The following is a 27,475-nucleotide window of genomic DNA, read 5'->3' on the forward strand; positions in this document are numbered from 1 at the left end:
GCTCTCCTCCATCATACCAGGAAGGTAGATCACAGCATAGTTCAGGGCCCCACCATAACACTCCTCACTCATGGTGTAGGGGAAGTACAGCTCTCCCCAGAAGTGGCTGCACATCAGCACTTTGCCCCAGGTGGGGTCAGGAGATACTGGGGGCTGGAAGGCATGTGCCCAGGGCTAGGTCCCTGCTCACACGTCAGGCAGGAGTCTCCTGTGGCATTGGCTGCTGCAGGCAGGGGCTATGGGGAAATACCATTCCCCACTCCCAGGAGTATTAGAGCCTCAGCATGAGGCAGGACAGGGTATTCCCTGCATAGCCACAGGCTGGGGACAGGGAGGCAGCAGGGTAAGAATTTCTGGTAAATATTTATTCAAAAAGAAATCATCTCAGCATTAGGGGGGAGGGGTGGGGGGCTCAACTGGCAAAATAGACTTGATCCAAAAAGATTAAACCCACTCCCCCAAAATCAAGAGCCCTCCCTGGCCCCCTCTCCCCAGAGCAGGATTTTTGGTATCAAACTCCAGGAGTTTAAAAATAATAATTCAGCTCTGCCCCAGGCAGGCAGGGCAGGCACTGGACAGCAGAGACCCTCTGTGCAGAGAGCCAGGGGCAGGGCAGTGAGGGGGACCCCCAGTCCACGGGGTAGGGCAGGGGGAGTAGCCAGTTACTTCTTGGCCTTGGCCGAGTTGCGCGGGGGTGTGACAGGGCGGCCGCCAGGGTTCAGGCCGCTGAACTGCCCATACTTGCCCTTGTTCTTATCAGCCGGTTTCAGGATCTGCAGGAGGAGAGGCAGGTTGGATGTGCCGAAGGGGGACCCAGCCTGCTGTGCCCTGCCCTGACAAGAGCTGGGCCAGGGCCCATGCCAGCCCCCACAGCCCAGGGGCTGCTCTACTGCTCTTGAAATCAGAGCCCCGCCCCCTGTCTGAAGAAATGGCTGCCATGGGGACACCCCCCAGCTCCCCACACTCCTTCAGCCCCACGGAGCCCAGACTTGGGATCCCCACAGCTCCTCTAAGGCCCAGACCCTTCCCCATCTGGGCTGTTACTGGAATGGGGGTTGTCCTCTGCAGGAGGTTTCCTCCCCCACTTGCCATTATCCCATCTGAGGTCTAACACCCCTCTTAGCTTCCCCCACGTTCCCCCTGGCAGGCAGCTCAGGCTGCAGGGCCAGGGCTGCCCCATGGTGCTGGCTCCGCATGCCCTCTGCCCCAGCAGCCTGGGCACAGCACTGCCCTGGGCTCACCTGGAAGGAGCACATGAGCGTCTCGTCCACACTCATCATGGCTCCTGCGTTGTCAAACTCGCCGCAGTAGTTGGGGGCTGAGAAGAGCGTCACCAGCTGGCGCTTGGCAAAAAACTCGTAACCATCCTCCACCACCTGGGGCAGGGAGACAGGAGGTAGAGTCTGGCCCTACCCACCCCAGGCACCCCACTCCATGCCCCCAGCTCTGCCAGACACTGCCATCCCCAAACAGGCACAGCCTGGTACCACAGACTAACCCCTCTCTGTCACCCACATGGGACGCAGGGGTGTGGGAGGAGGTGCGGTCAGGGGCGGCTCCAGGCACCAGCATGCCAAGGGCGTGCCTACGGCGGCAAGCCACGGGGGGGGGGGCGCTCTGCCAGTCGCTGTGAGGGCAGCAGGCAGGTTGCCTTCGACAGCCTGCCTGCCGAGGGTCTGCTGGTCCCACGGCTTCGGCGAACCTCCCGGAGGCATGCCACTGAATCCGCGGGACCGGGGACCTCCCGCAGGCAAGCCGCCGAAGGCAGCCTGCCTGCCGTGCTTGGGGCAGCAAAATACCTAGAGCTGCTCCTGCGTGCGGTGTGCAGGAAGGGGCTCAGGGCAAGAGGGTGGGGTGCAGGAGGGGATGCGGAGTATGGGAGGGGTGCAGCAGGGGGTTGGGGTACAGGATGGGTGCGGCAGGGGGCTCAGGGCAAGGGGTTGGGGCACAGGAGGGGTGTGGGATGTACAAAGGGGCTCAGGGCAGGGGTGTGGGCTGGAGTGCAGGAAAGACTGACCCAAACAATGCAAACTACCCCCAGCCAGCAGGTTCCTGTACCTCAGCCAGGGGAACCCCACCAGCAGAGCACCCCACACAGCTCTGACGATGCCCTCCATCCAGACCCACAACCCCACCCATCCACTCTGACGATGCTTTAACATGACGACCCCCAGCTATCCCAGCCCTTCTGATGCCTCCCAGTCCCCCTAGTGCTGGGCTCCCCCCAGGCTGGTACCTGGTGTGCCCGACAGATAAGGTCCAGGTCGTGTTTGTGCAGGAATTTGGCGACCACCTCAGAGCCAAAGGTGAAGGAGACGCCGCGATCATTCTCGCCCCAGCCCTGGACATCCTTGTCGGGGTCGGACCAGAGGAGGTCGCACAGCAGGCCCTGATCTGGCACGTCCGTGGGGCGCATGATCCTGCGGATCTGCTCCATCGACTGCAGGTCTGGTGAGAGTCCTGAGGGGAGGAAGGAAATCAGTCTGTTAGATTCCGCCCCTCACAGAAGCTCCACCCGCTGTGGTAGCATATTAATAGGGCCCTTCGTTTTCAGTTTTTCTTTTATTTAATTTTCACCAGGAATTTATCAGTGTTTATTACCACAACAACGAAACCAGGTGAAAATCAGTGCAAAAATAATTTTTCTGGGTAAATATCGGTTTTATTTTGGTGGATGGAAGGATGGGGGGAAAGTATTAGTAGATTAATGCTGTGAATTCCATTCATCAATGTGGTTTGCTGTAGAACTAAAACAGAACTCAAAACACAATGCCACCTCTGAGTTTAAGAAAACAATTCTCTCTAATCCCCAAATAAAGCTTTTCATTCTAACAAACAGTTTACTGGTGTAGACTTGGAACTATTAACCTATAAATATTTATTTTTAATAATTGGGCCACGCAATTTGCAGCGCATACACTCAACTTCATCCTTTTCTCCTGTTTTTACTTTTGAAAACTTTTGAATACTTCTTTGTGTTCCAAAATGTATTCTGATACAGATTTTCATTTTCTTCCCATTTTACCGTCTCAGATCTTTAAACCGTTATTTGCTAACATCTTGAAACGTATACATGGTGAGCATGAGATTCATCAGTATGTTCAGATGTGCACACACTTCAGAGCTTGCATGCTGCCTGTTCGTTTCTTGTGTGTATCTTCTAGACCAGGGGTGGGCAAACTTTTTGGCCTGAGGGCCACATCTGGCTGGGGAAATTACATGCAGGGCCATGAATGTAGGGCTGGGGCAGGCGGTTGGGGTGTGGGACGGAATTCAGGGTGTGAGAGGGGCTCATCAGGGGGTTGGGGCGCAGGAGGGAGTGCGGAGTGTGGGAGGGGGCTCAGGTCAGGGACTGGGGTGCAGGAGGGGGTGCGGCAGAGGGTTGGAGCGCAGGATGTACAAGGGGGCTCAGGACAGGGGGTTGCGGTGCGGGCTCCGTCCTGGCGCTGTTTACCTGGAGCAGCTCCGGGATGGCAGCGGCACACAGTGAGGCTCAGGCAGGCTCCCTGCCTGCCCTGGCCCTGTGCCGCACCACTCCCAGAAGTGGCCGGCACCACATCCCAGCAGCCCCGGGGGGGAGGAGGCGGGGTGTCGGGGGGTAGAGGGCTCTGTGCACTGCCCTCCCCTGCAGGTACCTCCCCCGAAGCTCCCATTGGCCATGGTTCCCTGTTCCCAGCCAATGGGAGCTGCGGGGGGCGGTGCCTGGAGGCAAGGGCAGCGCACAGAGCCCTCTGCCCCCCCCCCCCCCCCCCCCCCCCCCCCCCCCGGGGCTGCAGGGACATGGTGCCGGACGCTTCCAGCAATGGCATCGGGCCTGTGGCGCCACGGGGGTGGCAATCTCGCGGGCCAGATCCAAAGCCCTGACAGGCCAGATCCAGCCCACGAGCCATAGTTTGCCCATCCCTGTTGTAGACCAAGAAATAGCCTTAGTTCAACAGGCAGCTTTGCATATACACACAGACTAATGTATTATCGTGATACATATAGCTCATGCAAAGCTTTGTATTTTACTAATCAAACAAGTTTTGTTATATATATTTGAATGATACAAAAAGTAGGGTGAAAATCTGAAAAAGAATACTTTTTGTAAAACCTAGGGATTTTTTGGTAAATCCCACCATACACAGCCCCTATAGCAACTCCCTGCCCCACCAATTTCTGCCTTGCAGCACCCCACCCCAGATGTGTCCTCCACAGCCCTCCCAGCATCCATTAGCCCTGCCCCAGCACCCCCTCATCCAATCCCCAGGACAACACCCTGTCCTGATCAAGTGCCCACAGCCCCATGATGCCTAGCACCCTCTGCCTTCCGCAGCAGCGCCCTCTACTGGACAAAGCCCACACTGGAATTCCTGAAACACCCCACTATGCTGTCTCCCTCCTTCCTGGGGACAGGGTCACAGAGCACTGGCCACCACACCCTGCGGCTCCTCCCAAACCTCCATGGCCGCAGAAGATCTTCTCGTCCACAATAGCGGCAATGGGCAGGCAGTTGAAGCAGTCAGTGAACGTCTTCCACAGCTTGATGTTGTAGCGCCTCTTGCCTGTGGGACACAATGGTGGGGGATGGGGGCCCAGCCACTGAGGGAGACACGTGAGAGGGGCCCGCCTCCAAGGCTGGGCCCTGACCTGCTGGGAGAGACCCAGGCCATATAGGGAGCCAAGTGAACTGTGCAGCAACAGCACACACGGCCTTCCTTTGTAGGGGGCGCCAGTCTGACTTTAGGGTTAGCTACTGGGCACATGGGATATGGAGCAGAGGCTGCTCTCTGCCATGGACACTGGCGCACTCATGGTTGGGCTGTAGGGGATATAGTGGTCAGGGCAGAGGGGATACAAGAGTATAGATGTGGGGCAGAGGAGGACATGGAGAGTACGCGGCAGAGCAATGCAGGCACATTCATCATAGAAGCCATAGATGTGGTTGATGCTGGCGCATTCGTGGTAGGGGTGAGAAGCAGGGTGGAGGGAGATTCGGGGGGCCAGGCGGTGGGCATTCGGGCAGGACCACACTCACTCTCATTGTAGAAGCTGTAGATGCGGTTGATGCTGGCGCCCTCATGGTAAGGGTGAGGGGAGCAGGGTTGGGGGGACTCGGGGCCGGGCGGGGGCACACTCACACTCATCATAGAAGCCGTAGATGCGGTTGATGCTGGCACACTCATGATTGCCGCGCAGCAGGAAGAAGTTCTCGGGGTACTTGATCTTGTAGGCCAGCAGGAGGCAGATGGTCTCCAGCGACTGCTTCCCCCGGTCCACATAGTCGCCCAGGAAGAGGTAGTTGCTCTCAGGTGGGAAGCCGCCGTACTCGAAGAGCCGCAGCAGGTCATAGTACTGCCCATGGATGTCACCTGGAGAGGGCGGGAGGTGAGTACAGTAGCTACCACAGCCAAGCCTAACCCACCTCCCCCACAGAACCAGGGTCCTCCCCGCACAGGCCCAGGAATCCCTCCCACCTCCGGAAACAGCCAGCAAGGGGGCCACAGAACCACTCCTGGCCTCTCCACCCAGTCTGAGCCAACGAACCCCCCCCAGAGTGAACAAGGGGTGCAGGGAATTCCCCCAGCCTCTCCCCCATGGCCACTGGGAGGAAGGTTCCAACCCCCTGACCTTGCTCACTCACCGCAGATCTTCAGTGGTGCTTCCAGTTCCAGCAGGATAGGCTGGCTCAGAAAGATCTCCCGTGACTTGAGGCAGAGGCCCCTGATCTCACTCTCTGTCAACTGCACATTCTTGCCAGGTCGGGACCCTTGCACTGCAACACAGAACAGTGGGCATCTCTGCCGGGCTGTGGTCATAGCCCCTGCACTGCTCACAGACCCACCCACAGCTCAGGGCAAGGCCCTGGCTCCAGCTAGAATGCTCCAAGGGGCTACAGGGCTGAACTGCCTGAGGCTTTTCTGGGCAGCCTGTGTACTACCACCACCCCTCCACCCACAAGGGCAGGTTAACAGGTGACTAAAGACCAGCAAAGGGGGAGGAGGCACCAAGCAGCCCTGGCCCAGCCTAGGTCCTCACCCGCTCTGTGCAGCTGGCTCAAGAGGCGCAGTGAGGCTGGACCTAGACCCAGCACAGACATCTCACACAGGACCTTTGGCTAGAACCCAGATGGGATCTTCAGACACTTTGCCAGTCAGAGGAGAGGTGGCACCCCCTACAGAGGAAAGGCCCCGCGTCCCATTCCCTCACCCCTCTCAGACAGCCAGTCCCCCCACCCTGGGGCAGGATTGGACCCACCACCCCTAGTGGAGAAAGACACCATGTCCCATTCCCTCATCCCTCTGAGCCAGCCAGTTCTCCCACCCTGGGGCAGGATCAGAGCTGGTGCCCACTAGGGGGAAAGGTCCTGTATCCCATTCCCCACCCCCCTGGCTCCTGGTCATACTAGAGTCCTTTTCAACATTGCAGGATGCAGAATACACATGCTTTAAGAAGCAGCGTGGCCTAGCAGCTGATACTGGACTGTTAGATCGGGCACCTGGGTTCTTTCCCCAGCTCTGAACTGTTCTGTAATCTTGGGCCACTCCCTTCCTCTGTGCCTCAATTTCCCCATATGATACACAGAACTGATGCTTTTGCTTTCCCTTTGTGATACACTGGGATGTGAGACCAGATAATCTGCCGCTCAGCAACTGCTCCCGTCCAGGGTTCAGCCCCAGGGGTCAACTACTCCCTAGAAAGCATAGCTAGGGTCGCCCCCCCAAACACCCCTAGTATTAGAAGTGTGCAGGGAAGTAACAGTTAATCTCCCCCTCTCTTTTGTTAGCAGCACTGGGAGAGCAGAGTTCACACTAGGACGACTGGGTCTCCCCTTCCAGCTGAGATCAAGTCCCCACCACGCCCCCGGGAATGGGAGAGTCCCTAGCTCCTCCCTGGGGCCTACGAACAGCGCGTCCCACCCGGGTTTGCCATGAAATGTACAAGCCCTGGGCCCGGCCGGCGTGGGGCGAGCAGCAAGCGGCCGGGCCGCTACCAGAGCCCGGGTCCCCCCGACCGCATAGGGCCAGCCCCGACCCCCGCCCAGGAGCGCGCTGCAGGCAGGGAGACCCGAGCGAAAACAAAGGAACCCAGAAAGTCAACACGGAACTTCCCGGAGCGCTCGCCCCCCGCCCCAGCCCAGCCTGTGCGGGAGGAGGGGGTAGGAGCCTCGCCCCCCGCCCCAGCACCACCACGCGCCCTCAGCTGTTCCCGCTCGGGCCCGGCCCGGCCCCCCGCACCTTCCAGCAGCCGCCCGATGATGGAGTCCAAGTTGAGTTTCTCGCCCTCCGACATGGCGGCTCTGCAGGGGGGAGACCCGGACTCCTGGGTTCCTCACGCTGCACTCTCCCCCCGCCCGCCTGCTTGGCTCCGCGAGGTCCGGCCCGAGAGCCTGGCTCTGACTGACTCACTGCCGCTTTCAGCCAGGAGGCGGGTCGCGAGCGCAGGCCCTCTAGAGGAGTGGAGGGATCATTAGCAGCCACCCGCCTAGAGCCCCGAGGGAGGGCGCGGCTCCGCAGCGCGGCATCTGCCAGCAGGGGGCGCTATGGTGAGCAGGGTGGGGGCACTGGCTGTGGGGGGAGCTCCCGGCTACTCCGGCCCCAGCCTCTCCCAGCAGGAGGCGCTATGGTGAGCAGGGTGGGGGCACTGGCTGTGGGGGGAGCTCCCGGCTACTCCGGCCCCAGCCTCTCCCAGCAGGGGGCGCTATGGTGAGCAGGGTGGGGGCACTGGCTGTAGGGGAAGCTCCTGGCTACTCCAGCCCCAGCCTCTCCCAGCAGGGGGCGCTATGGTGAGCAGGGTGGGGGCACTGGCTGTAGGGGAAGCTCCTGGCTACTCCAGCCCCAGCCTCTCCCAGCAGGGGGCGCTATGGTGAGCAGGGTGGGGGCACTGGCTGTGGGGGAAGCTCCCGGCTACTCCAGCCTCAGCCTCTCCCAGCAGGGGGCGCTATGGTGAGCAGGGTGGGGGCACTGGCTGTGGGGGGAGCTCCCGGATACTCCAGCCCCAGCCTCTCCTAGCAGGGGGGGCTGCAGGGAGCAGGGTGTCAGCGCTGCCCCACAAACACTCCCCATGGCCTCAGGCTGCCTTCCCCTCCCCCCGCATGCTGCCTCAGCCATCAGGTGCAAAAGGAAATGACAGCAAAGAGGAAATAAGTTTGCAGCGCCCATGGGGAGCGCGCTGGACTGAGGTGTTGGCAAGGGACGAATGCGCGACTGTACCACTTGGGCACTGCTCCATTGGGAATGGCCCCAGCACAGTACACAAGCTAAGAGGATTGGGCACATTGAAGGTGAGTGGGAACAAGGGAACGGAGCACAGGGAGGGCTGCTTGGGGGCCATGTGGGGAAATTTCCTAGGAACCCCCCTGAGCTATGCCGGGGGGCCAGGCTTAGAGACAAGGGCTGCACAAAGTTACCCCCAGGATGGACACAAGAGCATTGGGGTGGGAGGCTCTGTGTGAGGGTGTTACACTCCCTGACCAGAAACCAGGCGCCCATGGATTCCTCTCCCTAGTACACCTGGGGATGGAGGAGCTGGGCCCCGGGGCAGGGGAATGGAGGTGTGGTTCCCTGGGCTAGAGGTGGGGGGCCCTGGACTGGAAGCAAAGATGGTGGGGAGGAGCCCTGGGCGGGGCAGACCCTGAGGGATGGAGATGTGGGGCACTGGGTGGTACAGTTCCTGAGGGGATGTGAGTGTGGGGTTTTGGTTGGGGCAGATCCTGGGGAAGATGGGGGTGAGGGGCCTGGGCTCGGCAAACCCTATGGGGATGGAGGTGCAAGGCCCTGGGCTAGGCAGACACTAGCGGGAAGGGCTCGGGGGTGGGGGGGAGGCAGACCCTGGGAGGGATGGGGGTGAGGGGCCTTGAAGCCTTGGCCTGGGCAGACTGGAGGGAATGGGGGTTTGTAGCCCTGGCTGGGGAGAGCCTGGGTGAGAATGGGTTTGTGGCCCTGGGCAGGTCAGCCCCTGGGGTGGATGGGGTTGTGGGCCCTGGGCTGGGTAGACCCTGGCGGGATGGAAGTGCGGAGCTTTGGTAGAGGCAGACCCTGGGGGGAATGGAGGTGAGGGGCCCTGGGCCGGGTAGACTGGGGGTAGGGGGGGGCGGAGGGGTGAGGGGCCCCGGGTGGAGCAAACCCTAGGGGGAGATGAGAATTTGGAGCTCTGGTAGAGGCAGACCCTGGGGGCAATGGGGATGAGGGGCCCTGGGCGGGGCAGACCCTGGGGGGATGAGGTTATGGGGCCCTGGGCGGGGCAGACTCTGGGGCGATGGGGGTTAGGGGCCCTGGGCGGGTCAGACCCTGAGGCGATGGGGGTTAGGGACCCTGGGAGGGTCAGCCCCAGGGGGGATGAGGTTGTGTGGCCCTGGGCAGGGAAGACCTTGGAGTGATAGGGGTTAGGGCCCTGGGCTGAGCAGACTCTAGTGGGGAGGGGATGAGGGGCCCCGGGGGGCAGGTCCTAGGGGAAATGGGGATGCGGGGCCCTGGGCAGGTCAGCCTCTGAGGTTGTCTCCTGGAGTGTTCAGTTCTGGCCTGACCATGCTGGGCACTCACTGAGGGCAACCTCTCCCTGCCCTCCCTCCCCCAGCAGGGTGCTGGACTTGTGGGCATGGCGTCCGGCCCCATGTCCTCCGCCGACTCCTCCAGCCTCAGTACCTTGGAGGAGCTGTCCGACGCCTTCGATTCAGCCCTGGGGTGCCCTCATGATGACTCCAGCTCACTGGGCTCCGACTCTGAGCTGAACGGGGCCGCCCCCTATCGTCAGACCGACCGCTATGGCTTCCTCGGGGCTGGTGGCACCCAGGATGGGTGAGTGGGGCAGGCCTGGGCATGGGAGTGCTCAAAGGGGGCATTGCAGAGGGAGTGCGGGTGCCGCAAAGGGTGTTTCTGTGTCCCCTAGGGTGAGTACCCTGCACGGCTGACCCGGATGCCTGGCTCCCATTCCTTGTCCTGATCTCTTGCTCCCTGGAGCCATTGTGGGTGCTGGGCTGATACCCACATTCCGAGTCCTGCAGGGCAATCCCCTGGGCTCTGAGCCTGGAACCAGCATCTCCCCACTCTGTGAGCTGAGGATATAGGGTGCTCAGGCCCATAGAATGGACATACACAGAGAAGCTGAGCCCCTGGCCTGGGGACTGGGGAATCAACCCACACCCAAGTGTACCAGTTTGTGGTTGTGGCCCTGCCCCCCCACCTCTCTCCTAGTCCTGTTGCCCCTCGGGGGTGGGGAAGAAGCAGGGAAGAGGCAGAGTTTGGGGAAGGAGGATCTCAGGCGCTGGGGGAGAGGACTGTTTGGGACTCTTGCATCAGGGCCCTGTGCACCAGCCCCATCTCTCTAACAGCCTGATGTAGGGGATCCTCCGACTCAGGGAATATCGTGGGTGCCCTCTAGAGTCTCTACAACGAAGATGTTAGTGAGGACAGGCCCTCTGCTGGGGAGGCACAATGGCCCCTGGTCACCCCGGTTCACTCTCTGTACCTTCCCTCAGCTGGCGAATCGCGAGTGGGTGTACAGCCCCAAAGCTGTATCCAGGCAGGGCCGGCCTCAGGCCATCAGCCTCATGGCTGGGTCAGCTGAGGTTTCTGGAGCTTTCAGGGCGGGGTTCAGAAGAGCCCATGCCACCCTGGTGTCAGTGTGCCATGCTGCCGCCACGCTCCCTGCATAACAGTGTCCTGTGTGCCCCCCTCCCTAGAGGCAGCCACAGCCCCATAACTGTCTATGTCTAGGATCACAATAACACCTAGCTCTTCCAGAGCACCTGCCATCCCATCTCCTATTGGATGGGAGAGGTGCATTGTTGGTGTCCTACTCCCCATTGAACAGATAGGGAAACTGAGGCACCAAGCAGGGCAGGTGACCTGCCCCAGCTCACACAACCAGCATTGACTGCAAAGTGCTGCAGGATGAAAGATGCTATGTTACTATAACATCCTCTCCTGCTTCCTTGGGACCTGGCTTATTGGGATGTCTCCCTGGACACTGGGCTAGCTGATGGTGATAACAAACGTGAGGGCTAAGCTTAGCTAGTGCCAAGGGATTTAGTGGTGGTTATCCAGCATGGCAAAGCTAAGGTTTGTGTAGTTGTTGTTGTTTAAATGCACAGTGTGCTGAAGGTAGATGACAGGGTGGGGTTTTCTAACTACTGGCTCAGTCAGGGTTCCAGGGTCCTCCCTTGGAGCGGGAGCATGTTTAGGTAGGGTCTAACCAAACAGGTCTCAGTTCTAAAATCTGCAAGGTGCATCTGCAAAGCAGCAGAGCTCGAGAACACCAGAGATGGAAGCTCTGTCTTTGGATGGGATTTTCCTTCCCTTTTCTTACTGTTTGTTACAAAAATTGTAGGAAATTAAATACAAACTATGACGTCAATGCAATGCACGGAGGCATGGGAAGGCTCCTGAATTCCTGGTTGGAAAGCCAGAAGGGGCTGTTCTGATCATCTGGTCTAGTGGTTTTGAACCTTTTTTCATTTGCAGACCTCCCAAAAATTTCAAATGGAGGTGCGGGCCCCTTTGGAAATCTTAAACATGATCTGCAGACCCCACAGGCGTCTGCGGACCACAGATTGAAACCACTGGTCTAGTCTGATCTCCTGCGGAGCCCTGGGGTGACTCCTGCACTGATCCCAGAACTTGTGATGAGCTAGAGCGGGTCTTTAGGGATGTCCCCTTAGGGCTGCCAGGCACTGAGGCCTGGAGAATGCTCCAGCCCTGGGGGAAGCTGGGGAGCTCTGCCGCAGTATCATGCAGAGATCCTGCAAAGGACATGAGCTCAGAAGCTATGGTTTCCTTCTGGGCTGCTCACACCTGTCCATGGCTCTAGCCTTTCTTGGGGTTCTGAGGGGGACGTGTGGTAATGAGGGGTGTGAGGCCCACGTCAGCCAGAGCCCCTCACACCTCTGGGAAGGTCTCCGAGCACTGTTGGTGCTGGGCCAAGGGAGGGGAGCACCCTGCACCCCTCCACCCGCATGAACTAACACTTCCTGTTTCAGCAGCTCATGGCTTGGCCACATCCTGTCCCCGTCTCCATGGCGATGTGCACACCGTGCTTGCAGCAGTGTGTGGTCAGGGACGTCAGCGCCCCAGCCTCCCCCACCTCACCCCACCGAGCGGCTCAGGGTATGAACAGGCCCAGGAGAGAAGAGAGAACAGTCCTGTTCAGCCCCAACCCTGTTTTCCCTGGGATCCTTTCCTACAGCCTCATCTCAGGGATCTGCTCTGTGCTGCTGGGAAGATCACTTGTAATGAGGCTGCCAACCTGCCCCCGAAGGCACTTCCCCTGCCCAACAGACCCCTCGCTGCCCACACCCATCTCCTGATAAGAGTATGAGAGGGAAGCTCTGTAGGTTAAAGCACTGATAGTATTATTCCATCTTTATTCAGTGTTTATTTGCTCATTATTCAGTATCTGCTCACTCATTACTCAGTGTTTACATGCTCATTACTCAGTGTTTATTCACTCATTACTCAGTGTTTTCATGGACATTTCTCAGAGTTTATTCACTCATTGCTCGGTGTTTATATGTGGACATTACTCGACGTTTACTCACATATTACTCAGTGTTTACTTATTGGTTACTCAGTGTTGACTTGCTCTTTACTCAGTGTTTACACACTCATTACCCAGTGTTTAGGTTCTCATTACTCGTTACAACAAAAATGATTAGGGGTATGGAACAGCTTTTACATGTGGAGAGATTAAAAAGACTGGGACCGTTCAGCTTGAAAAAGAGACGACTAAGGGGGGCTATGGTAGTGGTCTATAAAATCATGACTGGTGTGAAGAAAGCAAATAAAGAAATGTTATTTACCCCTTCACATAACACAAGAACCCGGGGTCACCTGATGAAATTAACAAGCAGCAGGTTTAAAACAAACAAAAGGAAGTATTTCTTCACATAACACACAGTCAGCCTGTGGAACTCGTTTCCAGGGGATGTTGTGATGGTGAAAAGTATAGTTGATTTCAAGAAAGAATTAGATAAGTTCATGGAGAATAGGTCCATCAATGACTATTAGTCAAGATGGTCAGGGACACAACCCCATACTCTGGATGACCCTACATCTCTGACTGCCAGATGCTGGGAGTGAATGACATGGGATGGATCACTCAAACTTGCCCTGTTCTGTTCATTCCCTCTGAAATACCTAGCATTGGTCACTGTCAGAAGACAGAATACTGGACTAGAGGGATCATTGGTCTGAGCCAGTATGGCCTCTCTTATGTTCTTAGTATTTACTCGCTCGTTACTCCATGTTGTTTACTCACTCATTACTTTGCTTTTGCATGTTCATTACTCAATATTTATTTGTTCCTCAATGTTTACTGGCTCGTTACTCAATGTTTACTCACTCATTACTCAGCGTATGTCTACACAAGAAGCACCACAGCAGCACCGCTGCAGCAGCACCACTATAGTGTAGACACTTGCTATGGTGAGGGAAGGCATTTTTCCGTCACCGTAGTAAATCCACCCCCCTTGAGAGGCAGTAGCTAGGCCAATAGAAGAATTCTTCCACCAACCTAGCTGCATCTGCAGTCAGGGTTATGTTGCACAGGGCGTGATGTTTTTCACAGTCCTGACTGAGGTAGCTAGGTTGACCTAAGTTTTATGTGTAGACCAGGCCACAGTGTTTACTCACTCATTACTCAGTTGTTACATAGGCCCAGATGGAGGGCAGGCAGTCTGTAGCAGGAGCCAGTTCTGCCCTCCTCACAGGCTACAACAACCCTTGGGGCTGCTTCAACTAGTGCCTCTGCTGCGGTGGACCAATGGAGCTTTGCACAGAACAGTCAGAGAACAGTCAGAGACAGTGCAGCACCTCGCCCTAGTGTGTCCTCGTGAGGTTATTAAATGGGGGGTTGCGAGCTGTCAGCCTCCACTCCAAAACTCGCTTTGCCTCAAGCATTTATAATGGTGTTAAATATATAAAAAAGTGTTTTTAATTTATAAGGGCATCACACTCAGAGGCTTGCTAGGTGAAAGGGGTCACCAGTACAAAAATTTGAGAACCACTGCCCTAGGGCAACAGGGAGTTGAGCTCTTGGTATTTGTTAGGTCATTACTCAGCCATGACTTCGTGTTTAGTTGCTTATTATTCAAATGCCACTCGGTGTTTGCTTAGCCATTGCTCAGTTTTTAGTCAGTATTTACTCAGTCATTAGTCAGGGTTTACTCCGTGGTTCTGAAGGCATTGTGTGGTGGTCATTTAGTCATTACTCGGTAGTCAGGGTTTACTAAATTGTTACTAAGTGTTTATTGAGTCATTATTTGGTGTTTACCTGGCCATTACTCATAGTTTACTCAGTTGTTACTTGATCACTCCTTTGCCGTTACTCAGGTTTATGTAGTCATTATCCAGGCATTACTTGATACTTACTCAGACGCTACTCAGTGATTACTTGCTCATCTCAGTGTTTATTCACTTGTTACTCAGGGATTACTAAGTATTTACTCAGACAATACTCACTTGTTAGTTGTTAATTATTATTCCTTGCTTACTTGGTGTTACTCAAACTCGTGGTCTCCATGGCAGAAGGAATACATCCAGATGTGGTTGCTCAGAATGTGCCCCATGAATTTACAAACCCAGTAAACAAGAGATCTGTGCTTCTGGTGGGAGGGTGGGAATTGTGAGGTGTCTCCGGAGCACATGGAGGGTGAAAAGCCATGTTCTGGGTCTCTAAACAATAACAGACGGTTAAGCCAGTGCTCCCTCAGCATGCAGAATGTGAGGGTGATGCCGGAGGGCAGCTGTGTGGCTCATCTGGGGATAGAGTTGGCAGGGTGATGGTGCCAGCAGCCTGTAGCTTGGGTTAAGCAGGAGAGAGGTCAGAGTTAAGGTGATGTTGGAACATCCTGATTTGCCCAGTGTTTAGTTCTCACATTCCCAGGTCCTGCCTCCCCCTGCCCAGCCCCAGGGTAGGGCAGGGGTACAGGAAGCTGAGGCAGCAGTACCTGGAGAAGAAGGAGCAGACAGGGGATGTGCAATGAGGAGGCTGTGCTCTCTTCTCAGAGTAGTGCCCCAGGAGGGGAGCCTCATGTGACTACTGAATGAGGAAGCAGAGAAGGCACAAGGAAGAGGTAAGAGGGAATGAGAGATAGAAGGAGTGCACCAGGGGGACAAAGAGATGGGAGGAATGCAGGCACTGGGCGAGGAGGAGATGGCCTTTGGCCTGATACCCATTCTCTTCCCCTCATCCAGCCTGGGCCAGCCCCCAGTAGAGCTCATCCGGCACCGGGAAGCCAGATGGCTGGAGATGACATTGCACTGGGAGAAGGCCATGGCCAGGAGGTACAAGAAGGTGAGGAGGAGCCACAGAAAAATCCCAACCCCTCTATGGGGCCATGCTGATTGCCCAATAGGCCACTCAGCCCTCCCATGGGGCACCCCAAAGGGCCATGCTAATCCTCCCAGGGAGCAACCGGTTTCCCCATAGGGCACCCCAGTGTGCTCCACTCCCCCAAGGAATCAGCTGCTGCCAGGGCTTCCCCCATTATATCTCCTGACAGTGTAATGCGACACAGCTGAGCCCCCTGGAGCTAGGATCTCCCTGCCCTTGAAGCCCATGTCCCAGGGCCCTGGCTCTCTCTAGTGTGGCACCATGCTGGGCCCCCTCTCCCTGGCCCTGCCCTGTGGTGGGTTGTGCTGTGATTGATGCAGTTCTCTGGCTCCAGGTGAAGGTCCTGTGCCGTAAAGGGATCCCCTCATCCATGCGTGCCCGCTGCTGGCCCCTGCTGTGTGGAGGGCAGACCAGCATGGACCGCAACCATGGCAAGTACAAGGTAATCAGCTCCTCCTGCCTCCCTCGCGGCTCCCACTCTCCCTCGACATCCTATGCCCCCGACCCACCCACTTTGCCCCACCCGCATCCTTGCCGATGCCCCCAAGCTCTGAGTCAGCTGCCTCCCAGACTTTCGCATTCCTGGCTCTAGGAGCTGGATATGCACAAGGCTACCCTGTATTGGCTAGTGTGCAGAGAGGATAACATCCCAGATACCACTTCTGCTAGAGGAGCACTCCTTTAGCTCTTGCAGCAGACACCTGCATTCAGGGGTAGCTCCAGGCTCCAGCACACCAATCGCATGCTCGGGGCAGCATGCTGCAGGGGGCGCTCTGCCGGTCGCTGAGAGGGCGGCAGGCAGCTCCGGTGGACCTCCTGCAGGCGTGCCTGCAGAGGGTCCACTGGTCCTGAGGCTCTGGTGGGAGGTGCACCGGAGCCGCCTGCCACACTCCCGGCAACCGGCAGAGCGCCCCGTGGCATGCCGCCCTGTTTGGGGCAGCGAAACGTCTAGAGCCGCCTCTGCCTGCATTGCTGCAGTGGCAAGAGGGAGCGCTCAGCTCCCCAGGGCCAGAGGACAGGGGGTTAACATACAGGGTGAAAGAGCCCAATCTTGTTCTCCCTGACCCTGCTGACTGCCATGGGGGTGATTGGCAGGAGAACAGCATCTGGCCCCATGGTGAGTCATCGTCAGTGGTAGAATAGAACATCTTGAGGCACGGATCCACTGGATATGTGCTATGACTCAGCTTATAAATGGTGTGTGGTGGTACTCTTCAATGTACCAGTCTCCCAAGGGCCGGCCACAAGGCCTCAATGCCCCCGAGACACAGCCGCTGGACTCCAGCCCTTTTGCTTTGTGCCATGAGCTCTGCCCTGTGAGTCCCAACTGAGCCAGACGCCTGGTCAGAGATATTCACCCTCTCTAGGGCCCTGGGCACCCCAGCCAGTGTTTGCAGTGACACAGGGCAGCTTTTCCAACCAGAGCAGGGTTTGTTAGCCCGCTGGCACATGGCACGGGGAGTCCTGAGTGGAGGAACGGAGGGACAAAGGTTAAGACACCATCCATCCTGACCTGCACCAGGGCTCCGTGAGCCATGCTGCTGCTTTGAGAGCCGTGCAGTTTCCTTTCTCTGTCCCTGTCCCTTTGTCCCTCAGTCCCAGGTGAGAGACCACAACTGAGTTCACATGCTCAGCGTGCTGGGAGCCCTTGCTGATAGGTGATAGTCACTGGGGTTTCCATTGCTCTGGGTTGATCCCAGCCAGAGCCAAAGGACCCGCATCCAGTTGGGCTGAGTCCGGCATGCTCTGGCACTCCTCCTGGCCCACACTACACCTGCAAACACAACCACCATGCAGGGAGCTGCTAACACCCACCCCAGGCCCTGATCTCTTGCTGCTAACCCTAAACCCCTGCCCCAGGGATAGAGTGGTGTGGCCCACTTCGTTGCCATGGTCACCCGTTGCCATGTCACTGTAGGAACTGGAACAGTCACCTGGTGACCCGCAGTGGTTGGAGACCATTGAGAAGGACATCCACCGCCAGTTTCCCTTCCACGAGATGTTCCTGTCGCCTGAGGGACATGGGTAAGGGAGCGGCGGGGGCACTGCCAAATGCTGGGGGAGCAGAGGGGAAGCCCTGCTGGGGCTGATGCCTGAGTTGTCCCTGCAGCCGGAGCAGGATGCTGTGTCCTGCACCCGGCCCAGGACATTCCTCCCAGCTGGGCAGCGCTGCTGTAGTGGGCCTGTGATTCCCATTCCAGGCACTCGCCACTGAGTGGTGCTGTCTTCCCACTGACACCAGCTCCCAGCGGCTCCAGTTAGAGAGCAGGGATTGTCCAAGGGGCAGGGGGAACGCGGCTGGGGTCCATGACATTGAGTCGCACTGTCCGGGGCACCACTTGGGCATGTGAGCCAGAGTCATTTCCCCACACTGGTGCAACCTGCAACTGAACGGTGCCCCCTGGGGAGTGCCCATCTGGGCAGTAGAGTTACCCCCAAACCCCTGGGAAGGGGGGAGTGTGTGACTCATCTATCGATCCCCATGCACACTCCTTCTTTCTTCTATCTATCCCTCCCTCCCTCCATCCCCATCCACACCTATCCCTCCTTCCATCCCTATCCATACTCCTCTCTCCCTCTCTCCACCCATCCACTTAACCATCCACCCAGTAGACTCCCCGCTAGGTATCTATTTAGAGAATTCTATATATATGTAGCCTCGTGGACTCAGGACACCTGGGTTCTCTTCCCAAAGGTCTGATCTGACATGGGATGGGGTATGGGTGGGGTCAGAGGATGATACTGGGCTACTTGGGCCCAGTGTTCTGGTCCTGTATGGGGAGGGAGCTCTGCACCGTGCGCCCCATATCCTGGCCGAACTCTAACATTCAGACCCATCCGTGCAGGCAGCGAGGGCTCATGCAGCTCCTGAAGGCCTACACCGTATATCGGCCCCATGAGGGCTACTGCCAGGCCCAGGGCCCTGTGGCTGCAGTGCTGCTCATGCACATGCCTGCTGAGGTGAGTCATGCCCAGTAGCTACTGGGAACTATGCCCTCCCCCATGGGGCACCCCCCAACTGCACTACCCCCACCTCACTGCCGTGGCACCGGACCTCACTGCTCTGCCCCTGCCCCACTGCCTAGCACCTGTCTTCACTGCCCTCCCCGTCCCTGCAGGTCACCCGCCCTCACTGTCCTGCCCCGCCCCCATTGCCCTGTCCCTGTCCCCACTATCCTGAACCCACACCAGGCACCTGCCCTCTCTGTCCTGCTCTACCCTGTCGAGCACTCACCCCCACTGTTCTGCTGCCCTGTAATATAACCCCATCCTCTCATGGGCACTGACCCCCACTGGCCTCCCGCATGGAGCAGCCAGCTCCCATCCCTTCACAGGCCACCATCACCAACCCCACTCCCAGCCCTCATTAACCACCACCCTCAGGCCCCTTTGCATGCCAGGGCAGCCAGTTCCCCTCCTCCCCACACAAGATACACACCTTCCCCCTCGCATAAACCCTGTGCCCCTCTTCTATTCACTCCCCCTTGCCATGTGCTCCAGGGACCCTGATATCTCCCCTGGCTAATGTTTCCCCGTTCTCTACAGCAAGCCTTCTGGTGCCTGGTGCAGATCAGTGAGCGGTACCTGCCTGGTTACTACAGCCCTGAGATGGTGAGAACCCCCCTGCACCCTTTTCACAGGTTGGGAATTCTACAGGGTCATGGACCCTTATGAGATGCAACCAGGAGTCAGCAAGGCAGGGGGAAGAGCCTGCAGCTGCCTGGCCACACCGTCCCCAGCAGGGGGTGCTGGGACACCAGGGAGGGGGAGGAGCCTGGACTGCCCAGCCCTGCCCTCCCCAGCAGGGGAGTAGGAGAGGGCTGTGGGGCTGGAGCCTGCATGCTTGGCAGCAGCGTGGTGCTGTGCAATGGGCAGATTTGATGGGCTCTCGGTTGCCCCTGCAGGAGGCAGTGCTGCTGGACGGTGAGGTCTTCGTGGCACTGCTGCGGCGCGTCTGCCCCAAGGCCTACAAGCACCTGCAGAAGCACAGTGTGGGGCCGCTGCTCTACGTCACCGAGTGGTTCCTGTGCCTCTACAGCCGCACCCTGCCTTTCCCCACCGTGCTGCGCATCTGGGATACCTTCCTCAGCGAGGGTGCGTGATGTACTGGCTCAGCCCAGAGCTCCACCAGCCACCAGCCAGAGCCAGGGCCGTCCTTAGCTATAGGCAGAACAGGCAGCCACCTAGAGCACCACTAGGTCTGGGGACACCACTCTGCTGGGAGCCCGGACAGACGGGAAGCAGTGGAGCATGTAAGAGCAGGGCTGCTGGGTTCTAGAGAGAGATGAATGCAGCACAGTCTGAGGGAGAGGATTGGCTGCTAGGGTCTCTGGGAAGGGGTGGGGGAAGGAACTCGACCTGTAGGGTGACCAGATGTCCTGATTTTTTAGGGACAATCCTGATTTTTGGGTCTTTTTCTTATATAGGCTCCTATTCGCGCCCCACCCCCCCCCGGTCCGGGTTTTTCACACTTGCTGTCTGGACACCCTAGGTGGGGGTAATTGGTACCTATATAAGACAAAGCCCCAAATATCGGGACTGGCCCTATAAAATCAGGACATCTGGATCTGGTCACCCTAGCTGGGGAGCGCGTCTCTCCCCCAGGCTGGCAGTGATCCATCTCATCTGGGGGGAGCTGCACAGGGCAGGATGAGCTGCTGTGGCTTCAGGGTGCCCCGTCCCTGAGATCAGATGCTGTGCTAACTTCACCATGGTCCTTTGGGCTGGCGTGTGATCGGACCTGAGGGTTTGCTGCTGCTGTTGCCACTCTGCATCCCAAGTGGTGGATTTTGGGGTCCTGCAGTTTTCCACCTATCTCCTCCTCTACTGCAGCTGTCGGACCAGCAGGCTGTGGAGTGAGCCAAGTATGAAAGCAGTGCTGTGTTGCCATTTAGATTGTCATTTAACAAATTTGGTCCCCAAAAATGCTTGCTAACAATCCTGAATTCAATTTCAATATATGTTTTTAAATCAATATCTTAGCCAAAAACAGAAAATTAAGTTGTTGACAATTATTTGTGACAAGTTTGGTATGGGGAAGGGAGTGGGCCAGTTTTCATCAGAGAAACAAAAAATGTTGACTGACTTTCCTATAGCCCTGTTACTGCTAAATAGAGCCCTCCAACAACTGTAATATGCTCATCTCCTTACTAATGTATAGAGAAGGGGTTGGCAACCTACGGCACACGTGCCAAAGGTGGGATGCGAGCTGATTTTTGATGGCACGCAGTGGCGGGCTGAGCACACACGCCGCTGCTCTGGAGTTCTGGCTGCTGCCCCGTTGCCACCCGGGGTCCTGGCCACTGGCCCCACTCAGCACCCACTGCTGGCCTGGGGACCCCCAAGGAACCCCAGGCTGGCAGCGGGCTGAGCAGGCCGGCAGCTGATACCCTGGCTAAGCCACTCAATCCGCTGTCTGCCTGGGGTTCCATTCACTCAGCTGGTAGTGGGCTGAGCAGGACTAAATTCAACGAAATAGGAAAACAAGAGCAACTAATGACAAAGTGCAAGAACCTAGAGCAGTGGTCCCTGGTCTTTTTCATCTGGCGCCCACCAGACAAAGGACCGTGGCAGTGGACGAGCATCCGCCAAAATTTGGCGGCATTTCAGCAGCGACGCTTCTGGATGACACTGCTTATCAGCGGCAAGTGGCGTCATCAAGAGGCATCACTGCCGAAATGCTGCCGAATTTTGCTGGCATTTCAGCAAATGCTTGTCTGCCAGCCAATACGCAGGTGCACTGAGAGTCCCCTGCGGGCACTATGGCACCCACGGGCACCGCGTTGGGGACGCCTGACCTAGAGAGCCTCCTGAAGCATGGCGATCGTTTTGATTTAAATGGACTTGAACTGTATGAAGAATTGAGTACACTGTCATCAATGTTGCCACATGCAAAATCGATAATGGACATTGTACAGTTTACTCATAACAGCAAACTTGTTGACATATATCCTAACATGTACATTGCCACTCATATTCTACTGACAATTCCTGTAACAGTAGCATCAGGAGAACGGAGTTTTTCAAAACTAAATCTCATTAAAAACTATCTCCGCTCTACAATGAGTCAGGAACACTTGACTAGTCTTGCTATTTTTGCAATCAAACAAGACATCACTTTGTCTTTGTCATACGATGACATTATTCCTGATTTTGCAGCCAAAAAGGCCAGAAAGATTGCTTTTAATTAAAAACAAATCCTTGTGTCAATACCTCTTCATATAAATTTCCAATAAAAAGTTGACAAATTAAAAAATTATATTATTTGCATCATTCTGTCAAATCAGAAATTTTTCTATAGTGCTACTTCTTTAGTGCTAGTCCATCAGCATTACAGTGTGCTTAACTATGTTAAACTGGTTTTAATAACATGCATGTGGCAAGTTTTCCAATAGTGTAAGCTTATGTTCGTGTTGCTAAAAGCAAGACAGGCACAGGGGCACCAGTTTAATAATCCCGCCTAGGGCACCATAAATCCTAAGGACGGCCCTGGCCAGGGCTGTAATGGGGGCATGGTCCTGCATAATTTATGGCTCCCCCAGGGCTGAGACATCCTGGCTGCCCTGGACTAGGAGGGGTGGGGCCAGGTCATGTTGTCTTGGTGGTTTCACAGCTCTCCACAAGCCTGCTGCCTGTTTCATGGCTCCACCTTCCCCAGCTCCACTGGCAGCTTCATTCCTCCCCTTGCAGGTCCCCTGGCTGTTTCATGGCTCACCCACCCATCTCTTGGCTCCTCCTTCCAGGGGCCTTTGACTGTTTCAAGGCTCCTGCCGCCAGCTCACCTGGCTGTTTCATGGTGTCCCCTCCACACAGCTCCCCTGGCTGGTTCATGTCTCCCTGCATAGGTCCCCCTGGTTGTTTCACATTCTCTCTCTCTCTCTCTCTCTCACTCACACAGAGCTCCCCTGACAGTTTCATGGCTCCCCCTCTCAGGTGCCTTTGACTGTTTCATGGCTCCCTCCTAGGTACCCCTGGCTGTTTCAGCCCCTCCACCCCCCGGTCTCCTGGCTGTTTCAGGGCTGCCCCAGCACCCCCTCCTGCTGGCTTGGGGTCTGACAGCTGCTGTCTCCCTGCAGGGGTGAAGGTGCTGTTCCGGGTGGGGCTAGTGCTGGTGCGCCTGGCGCTGGGCTCCTCAGAGAATCTGCGGGACTGCACAGGCGTGGTGGAAACACTGGAAAAGCTGCGCAGCATCCCAGCCCGCCTGCTGCAGGAGGACACGTTCATGGCCGAGGTGAGGTGCAGGGTGGGGACTAGGCTGGGCTTCTGCTGCAGAGATAGGAACCTTCACCAGCCTCAGGCGGGGCCAGGCCCCCCTCCCCTATTCAGCCCCCACCAGGACAGGCCTCCCCAGCTCCTTCCTCCCCCAGTCTCCTGCCTCTCCCCAGCTCATTCCCTTGGGGACAGGACTCCCTAGCTCTGTCCTGCTCCCTTCTTCTGCCCCCAGTCCCCAACTCAGCTCCTGAGGGCCATGCCTCCCCAGCTCTGATCTGCCCCCTTGCCCTGTCCTGCCCCCTCCCCAGTTCAGCCCCCTGAGGGGCTTACGGTACAGTGCTCCCTGCTGGGAAGGGCAGGGCTGGGCAGCTGCAGGCTCCTCCCACCCAATGTCATGGTGCCCTCTGCTGTTTCTCTCCTCTGCACACACCAAGCTGAGGTGTCTCACACTAGTGCACGTGGGATCCCTTTGCACAGGGGGCTCCCCACAAGACACAGACCCCATGATGTCCCTCCACCCCCATCTCCTGCAGGTTCACAACATGGCCGTCTCAGACCGCGACGTGGAGCGTGAGTGCCGGACCCAGCTAGCCAAGCTGCGCAAGGTCCGGCCTGATTTCGGGTACCACCCGGAGCAGCGCCTGCCCAATGCCAAAGCCGTCTTCGATGCCCAGCAGCTGGAGGATGCACAGCAGCCCAGGAAGGGCAGGCACCCAGCACCCACCTTCCTCATCCCTGAGATTGTGGTGGACCCTCCCCCACTCCTCCCCAAGGAGCAGCGCCGGCTGGAGAGGGAGCAGCTGAAGGAGCAGCGCCGGCAGGAGCAGGAGCGGCGCCGGCAGGAGGAGGCGGCCGAGAAGCAGGCTCGGAAGAAGAAGCCCCCAGGCAGGAAGAAACCAGACACACGTGGCAAGACTTTCCACGTGACCCAGCGCCCCTTGCTCAGCCTAGCGCAAGAGGGTGGGGAGGAGGAGGAGCCTGGCCCCGCCAAGAGAAACTCTGCCCCCTACCTGGAGACCTATTTCTGAATGGGTGGGGCGGAGCCTGCCCTAGCAAGAGAGACTCCGCCCCTTGCTGGAGGCCTGTTTTGAATGGCAGGGGTAGAGCCTGCCCCACCAAGAGAGACTCCACCCCCTACCTGCTCAATGGAGGAGAGGAGACAGTGTGGGGCATCGCGTTGAAGGGGGAAGGGGTCTTGGGCTTAGAGGGTTGAGACTCCCCTGCATCCTGTGGTGCCGATCAGCAAGGCCTGATTCTCCCACAGCCCCCGTCAGTATTCACACTGGAGCCCACTGAGTGGAGAACCTGCTCACTGCGATCTGGCCACTGGTGTCAGCAACACGGACAGTCCGGCCCCTGCCTGGGCCTTGCTCACTCCTTTGGAGCCCTGACAGAGTAGTCAGTGCCCAGGTTCCATGGGCACACAACTCATTGCCTGAGATCCAGGCCCCTGGGTACCTCAGCAGCCGCCCTGTGAATACTGCAGCCTATGATCCGACTGGGGGGGGGGCAGATTGAAAACATAAAGGGAAATGAAACTTCCTTCTGGGGTCCCTCCCCCAACCCCCGAGCTGTGGCCAGGCTGGGGCATGGGGCTGATGAGCCACTGCTTGGCAGCTTGTCTGTGTAGATGGTATTAAAAGTTCATCTGGGGGCAAAGGCCGATCACAAGTGTTGAATCAGGAGCCTGTTTGTTCTGGAGACCACGCTAGGAGAAGGAAATAGCCCCAGCCCTCTACGCAGCTCTCACCTGGCAAACAACAGGAATCATTGTGGGAAGGAAATATGCCCCAGGGCAGGAATGGCAGGAGACTGCTCTGGCCTGGGTCATGCTGTGGGTCGGGCGAGAGGATCCCCCAGTGGCTTTCTACCTGGAAGCCAGCTGGGCTAGAAACCTGGACCGCCATCAGCGAAGGCGCCCTACCCCCAGTGGTGGTCAAATTGGGGTGGGACTAAGGACCTTCCCCATCGCCCAGAGGGGTTAGCCTCCCGGTGGGGTTAGTGCTAGGTAGCAGCCCAAGGCTGTATGATCCAGTCACAGCAGGGCTGGTAATTTTTCCACAAAGGGATTACACTGCCATATATAGACAGGCAGCCACACACCTGCACAGCCCTCCCCCATGCTAATCTGGGCCCGCAGGCTGGCTCTCGACACCTGCGTCCCCAGACAGCATTAACTCTCCACTGGGATTAGGCCCTGGCCCTGCCAGGTGCAGGAGGCTCACGGAACTGGAAGCAGTGGGCCCCTGCAGAGCCTGAGCTGTGTGCTGGGGAAGGGGGAGAAAGTGCCCCACTCCAGGGGGAAAGGAACAGAAACCTTGGGCAAGTCCAGCTGAGATCCCTTATTGTTTTGGAGCTTGGAACCAGATTGGAGTCTGTGCCCCCTAGAAGGGAAAGGCTCCGTGTCCCATTCCCAACCCCCGCTGGCCTGGAGCAGCTGGCTGCCCTATGGGTCCATGTTCCCTGTGTGCTTTGCCCAGGCTGTGGGGATTTTGGTTGCTCCTCGGGCACCTGGCACTGGACTCCTGGCACTTCCCCCTGCAGCACACACACACTCAGGGTGCAACCTGCCACCTCCCTCCCCAGCGATAAGATTAGACTTTATCGTCCCAGCTATGTTAATCTAAGGTGGAGGCACTGATATGTGGGGCCACATTACTCCATGTGGGCCCATGACCTCTCATCCAGAACTTATGCCAGCCCAGGGGAGAGATGAGGCAATGGGACAGGGGAAACTTTGCATGCTGCTGCCTCCATCTCTGCGCTGCCCACAGGGCTGGAGTGGAGCCCTGAGCCAGGCAGGGGGGGCTGTTATAGCAACCTCATGAGGGCTACTGCAAGGCCCAGGGCCCTGTGGCTGCCAGTGGGTCAGAGGGGGAGCCCACAGCAGGGTCTGGTAAGGTGAGCAGGTGGCTAAGATTGAGAAACTGAGACACAGAGAGGGAAAGCCTCCTGCCTGGGGTCATGGCCCCATTCTTGTCTCATCCTTGGTTTGCCCCCAACTCTGGAATCAGCCATGCCTTATAGAACAAGCCCCTAAGTCCTGATCTCCCTTGGATAGCAGCTCAGAGGCTGAGGGCTCACTCCCCCTCCCTTAGGGCATAACCCTATAGAATTCTCTGTCTCCTATAGAATCCCATAGGCTGGATCCAGAAGCCTCCAGAAAAATTCATTCTCCAGTCTGGTGTCCTTGTATAGGCCCCCTATGCCATGTCTGGCTGGTTTCACCTCCTGTGGAATTCCGTAGAGACTAAGGAGGAATAAACGAGATCTTCCCCTGAACGAGCCCAGAGATTTCTGATAAATCCGGCTTGCTGCTGTGTCAGTGGGGATCCTGACCACAACACACTGACATGGGTTCTGGCTGAGCTGCAGCCAGATCAGGGCCGACTGCCCCCGGGCTACTTCCGGACTCCCCCTTGTAGGTACCTGGGTTAGGGCAGTGTCCTCGGAGGTTTCCAACACATCAGTTCCGGTAGCGGGTGAGAGGTAGGCTTGGCTGCTCCTCGCGGTAGCTGGCCATGGGTAGGCTGGCCTGGCCTGGCCTGGCCAGTCTTCATGTCAGCGGCAGCCTGCTGGAACATCCCAACCCGGAGCTAGGCCATCGGCATCTGACTGGCTTCCAAGTGAGCTCTGCAGTTGCTCTTTTCTACTTCCTGTCCTGTGCCCTGCCCTCTGGGGGTGGGCGCAGGACACGCTGGCTCCGCCCACATTGGTGCTAGGGGAGGCTCATCCCTCCGTGGGGCTGTGGGGGATCCCACCGCCTTGCTACAGGGTGAAACAAGGTAAAGCACTGGTGCTGCCGGGTGCAGAGTTCACCCAGTGGTTGAGGGGGAAAGCCGGGCCTCATCCTCAGCACCACAGCATTGCTCTGGGTGCAAGGCAGTAACTGGGGGAAGTGGCAGCTGATCCCTGCCAGCATCACAGGGAATGTGCTACATCTAGGGGCAGAGCTCTAGTGAGCTGGAAGACAGCTAAAAAACTGAGTGTGGGGGGACCCCCAGAGCCCCGGGTGCCTGATTAACCATGGCCTCTTTCACCTCTCCAATTGTCTGTTGGTTAAACAACTGGTTGATGGTACCAGTTAACACCTGCCAGCATAACACAAGCCCCTCTCCCATGTTGACAATGTTTCCCTGCCAAAGGGTTGGAAGAAAAGGAGTGTATGGGGGGAACATGGGGATGTGCATATCACCCTGGCATGGGGGAAAATGGGGGACCCTGGTACAGGGGAGGGGAGAAGGAGATACACAGGGTCCCTCAATGGAGAGAAGCTGGGGAAGGGGGGCAGACAGAGTCCCTGGCATGGGGCAAACTTGGGGCCCTGATATGGGGGGAGTGGCACACAGAGCTGCTGGCATTGGAGGATAATAGGAGAACCTGGTACAGAGTGGAGGGGAGAGGGGTGTACACAGAGCTCCTGCCATGAGGGGAGAATGGGGGACATACAGAAGCCTTAGTGTGAGGAACACTGGGGCCCTGCCATGGAGGCAGAGGGACTGAGGCACTAAACGATTTGATCAGTGTTACGCGAGAAGAGCTGGGAATTGAACCCAGTCTTCCAGCACTCTAACCACTGGACTGTCCTGCCTCTTTCTCCATCCCTCCTTCTCTTCGCACTCAAGGCTCTTCTGTCCCTGCCTCTGTGATGCAGCTCCTCTGCAGCCCCTTCTCTGTGTCTGTGCAGCGTCTGGCATGATGAGGCCTTCCATCTCGGTGACTCTGACCAGCAGCCAGCGTGATGAGGCCCTGATCTCAGCTGAGGCCTCTGGGTACAGCCGTAAAATACACACATTAGAGACCCGTTCAGAGAGGGTTTCAGAACATTTCCCCGCCTCCCGCCTTAAGACCCTAGCAAGGATATGGGGGTGATAACAAAGTGACCCAGTGGAACAGCAGAGACAACCATGATGTCATCTCGTGAGCTCTTTTTGGCTGAGCAGTACCCTGGTGG

The 27,475-nt window shown here is 57.4% G+C and overlaps 2 protein-coding genes across 5 annotated transcripts; one reads left to right on the plus strand and one right to left on the minus strand.

The window, feature by feature from the left end:
- Positions 1-344: 344 nt before the first annotated feature.
- PPP1CA (protein phosphatase 1 catalytic subunit alpha) lies at positions 345-7,310 on the minus strand. The gene is made up of 7 exons (XM_050956380.1): positions 7,218-7,310; positions 5,624-5,755; positions 5,121-5,351; positions 4,440-4,544; positions 2,237-2,460; positions 1,242-1,376; positions 345-773 (listed from the first exon to the last, which is right to left on the minus strand). The coding sequence occupies exons 1-7, from the start codon at positions 7,270-7,272 to the stop codon at positions 663-665; spliced, it is 993 nt and encodes a 330-aa protein (XP_050812337.1). The 5' UTR covers positions 7,273-7,310; the 3' UTR covers positions 345-662.
- Positions 7,311-7,443: 133 nt separating this feature from the next.
- TBC1D10C (TBC1 domain family member 10C) lies at positions 7,444-24,192 on the plus strand. Of its 4 annotated transcripts, XM_050956218.1 has the most exons (11): positions 7,444-7,525; positions 8,087-8,263; positions 9,556-9,776; positions 15,171-15,270; positions 15,644-15,751; positions 17,228-17,334; positions 18,156-18,270; positions 18,856-18,921; positions 19,215-19,404; positions 22,386-22,540; positions 23,055-24,192. In XM_050956218.1, the coding sequence occupies exons 1-11, from the start codon at positions 7,523-7,525 to the stop codon at positions 23,547-23,549; spliced, it is 1,737 nt and encodes a 578-aa protein (XP_050812175.1). In that variant the 5' UTR covers positions 7,444-7,522; the 3' UTR covers positions 23,550-24,192. The 4 variants fall into 4 exon arrangements, with proteins under 4 accessions (XP_050812175.1, XP_050812174.1, XP_050812172.1 ...); XM_050956217.1 differs by lacking the exon at positions 7,444-7,525 and having other exon boundaries at positions 7,867-8,263; positions 9,559-9,776; XM_050956215.1 differs by lacking the exon at positions 7,444-7,525 and having other exon boundaries at positions 7,869-8,263.
- Positions 24,193-27,475: the final 3,283 nt, after the last annotated feature.

Source organism: Gopherus flavomarginatus, chromosome 5 (genome assembly GCF_025201925.1).
Source record: "Gopherus flavomarginatus isolate rGopFla2 chromosome 5, rGopFla2.mat.asm, whole genome shotgun sequence".
NCBI classification, from domain to species: Eukaryota; Metazoa; Chordata; order Testudines; family Testudinidae; genus Gopherus; species Gopherus flavomarginatus.

Excerpts from the sequence above, each read along its gene's own strand:
- PPP1CA (XM_050956380.1), bottom strand. The coding sequence starts at position 7,272 with ATGTCGGAGGGCGAGAAACTCAACTTGGACTCCATCATCGGGCGGCTG. Across the intron at positions 4,545-5,120 it reads CTACGGCTTCTATGATGAGT|GCAAGAGGCGCTACAACATC; the intron begins GTGAGTGTGCCC and ends TGTGTCCCACAG. Across the intron at positions 2,461-4,439 it reads GATCTTCTGCGGCCATGGAG|GACTCTCACCAGACCTGCAG; the intron begins GTTTGGGAGGAG and ends TCCTCCCCTCAG.
- TBC1D10C (XM_050956215.1), top strand. The coding sequence starts at position 8,075 with ATGCTGCCTCAGCCATCAGGTGCAAAAGGAAATGACAGCAAAGAGGAA. Across the intron at positions 15,752-17,227 it reads GCAACCATGGCAAGTACAAG|GAACTGGAACAGTCACCTGG; the intron begins GTAATCAGCTCC and ends ATGTCACTGTAG. Across the intron at positions 18,271-18,855 it reads TCATGCACATGCCTGCTGAG|CAAGCCTTCTGGTGCCTGGT; the intron begins GTGAGTCATGCC and ends CGTTCTCTACAG.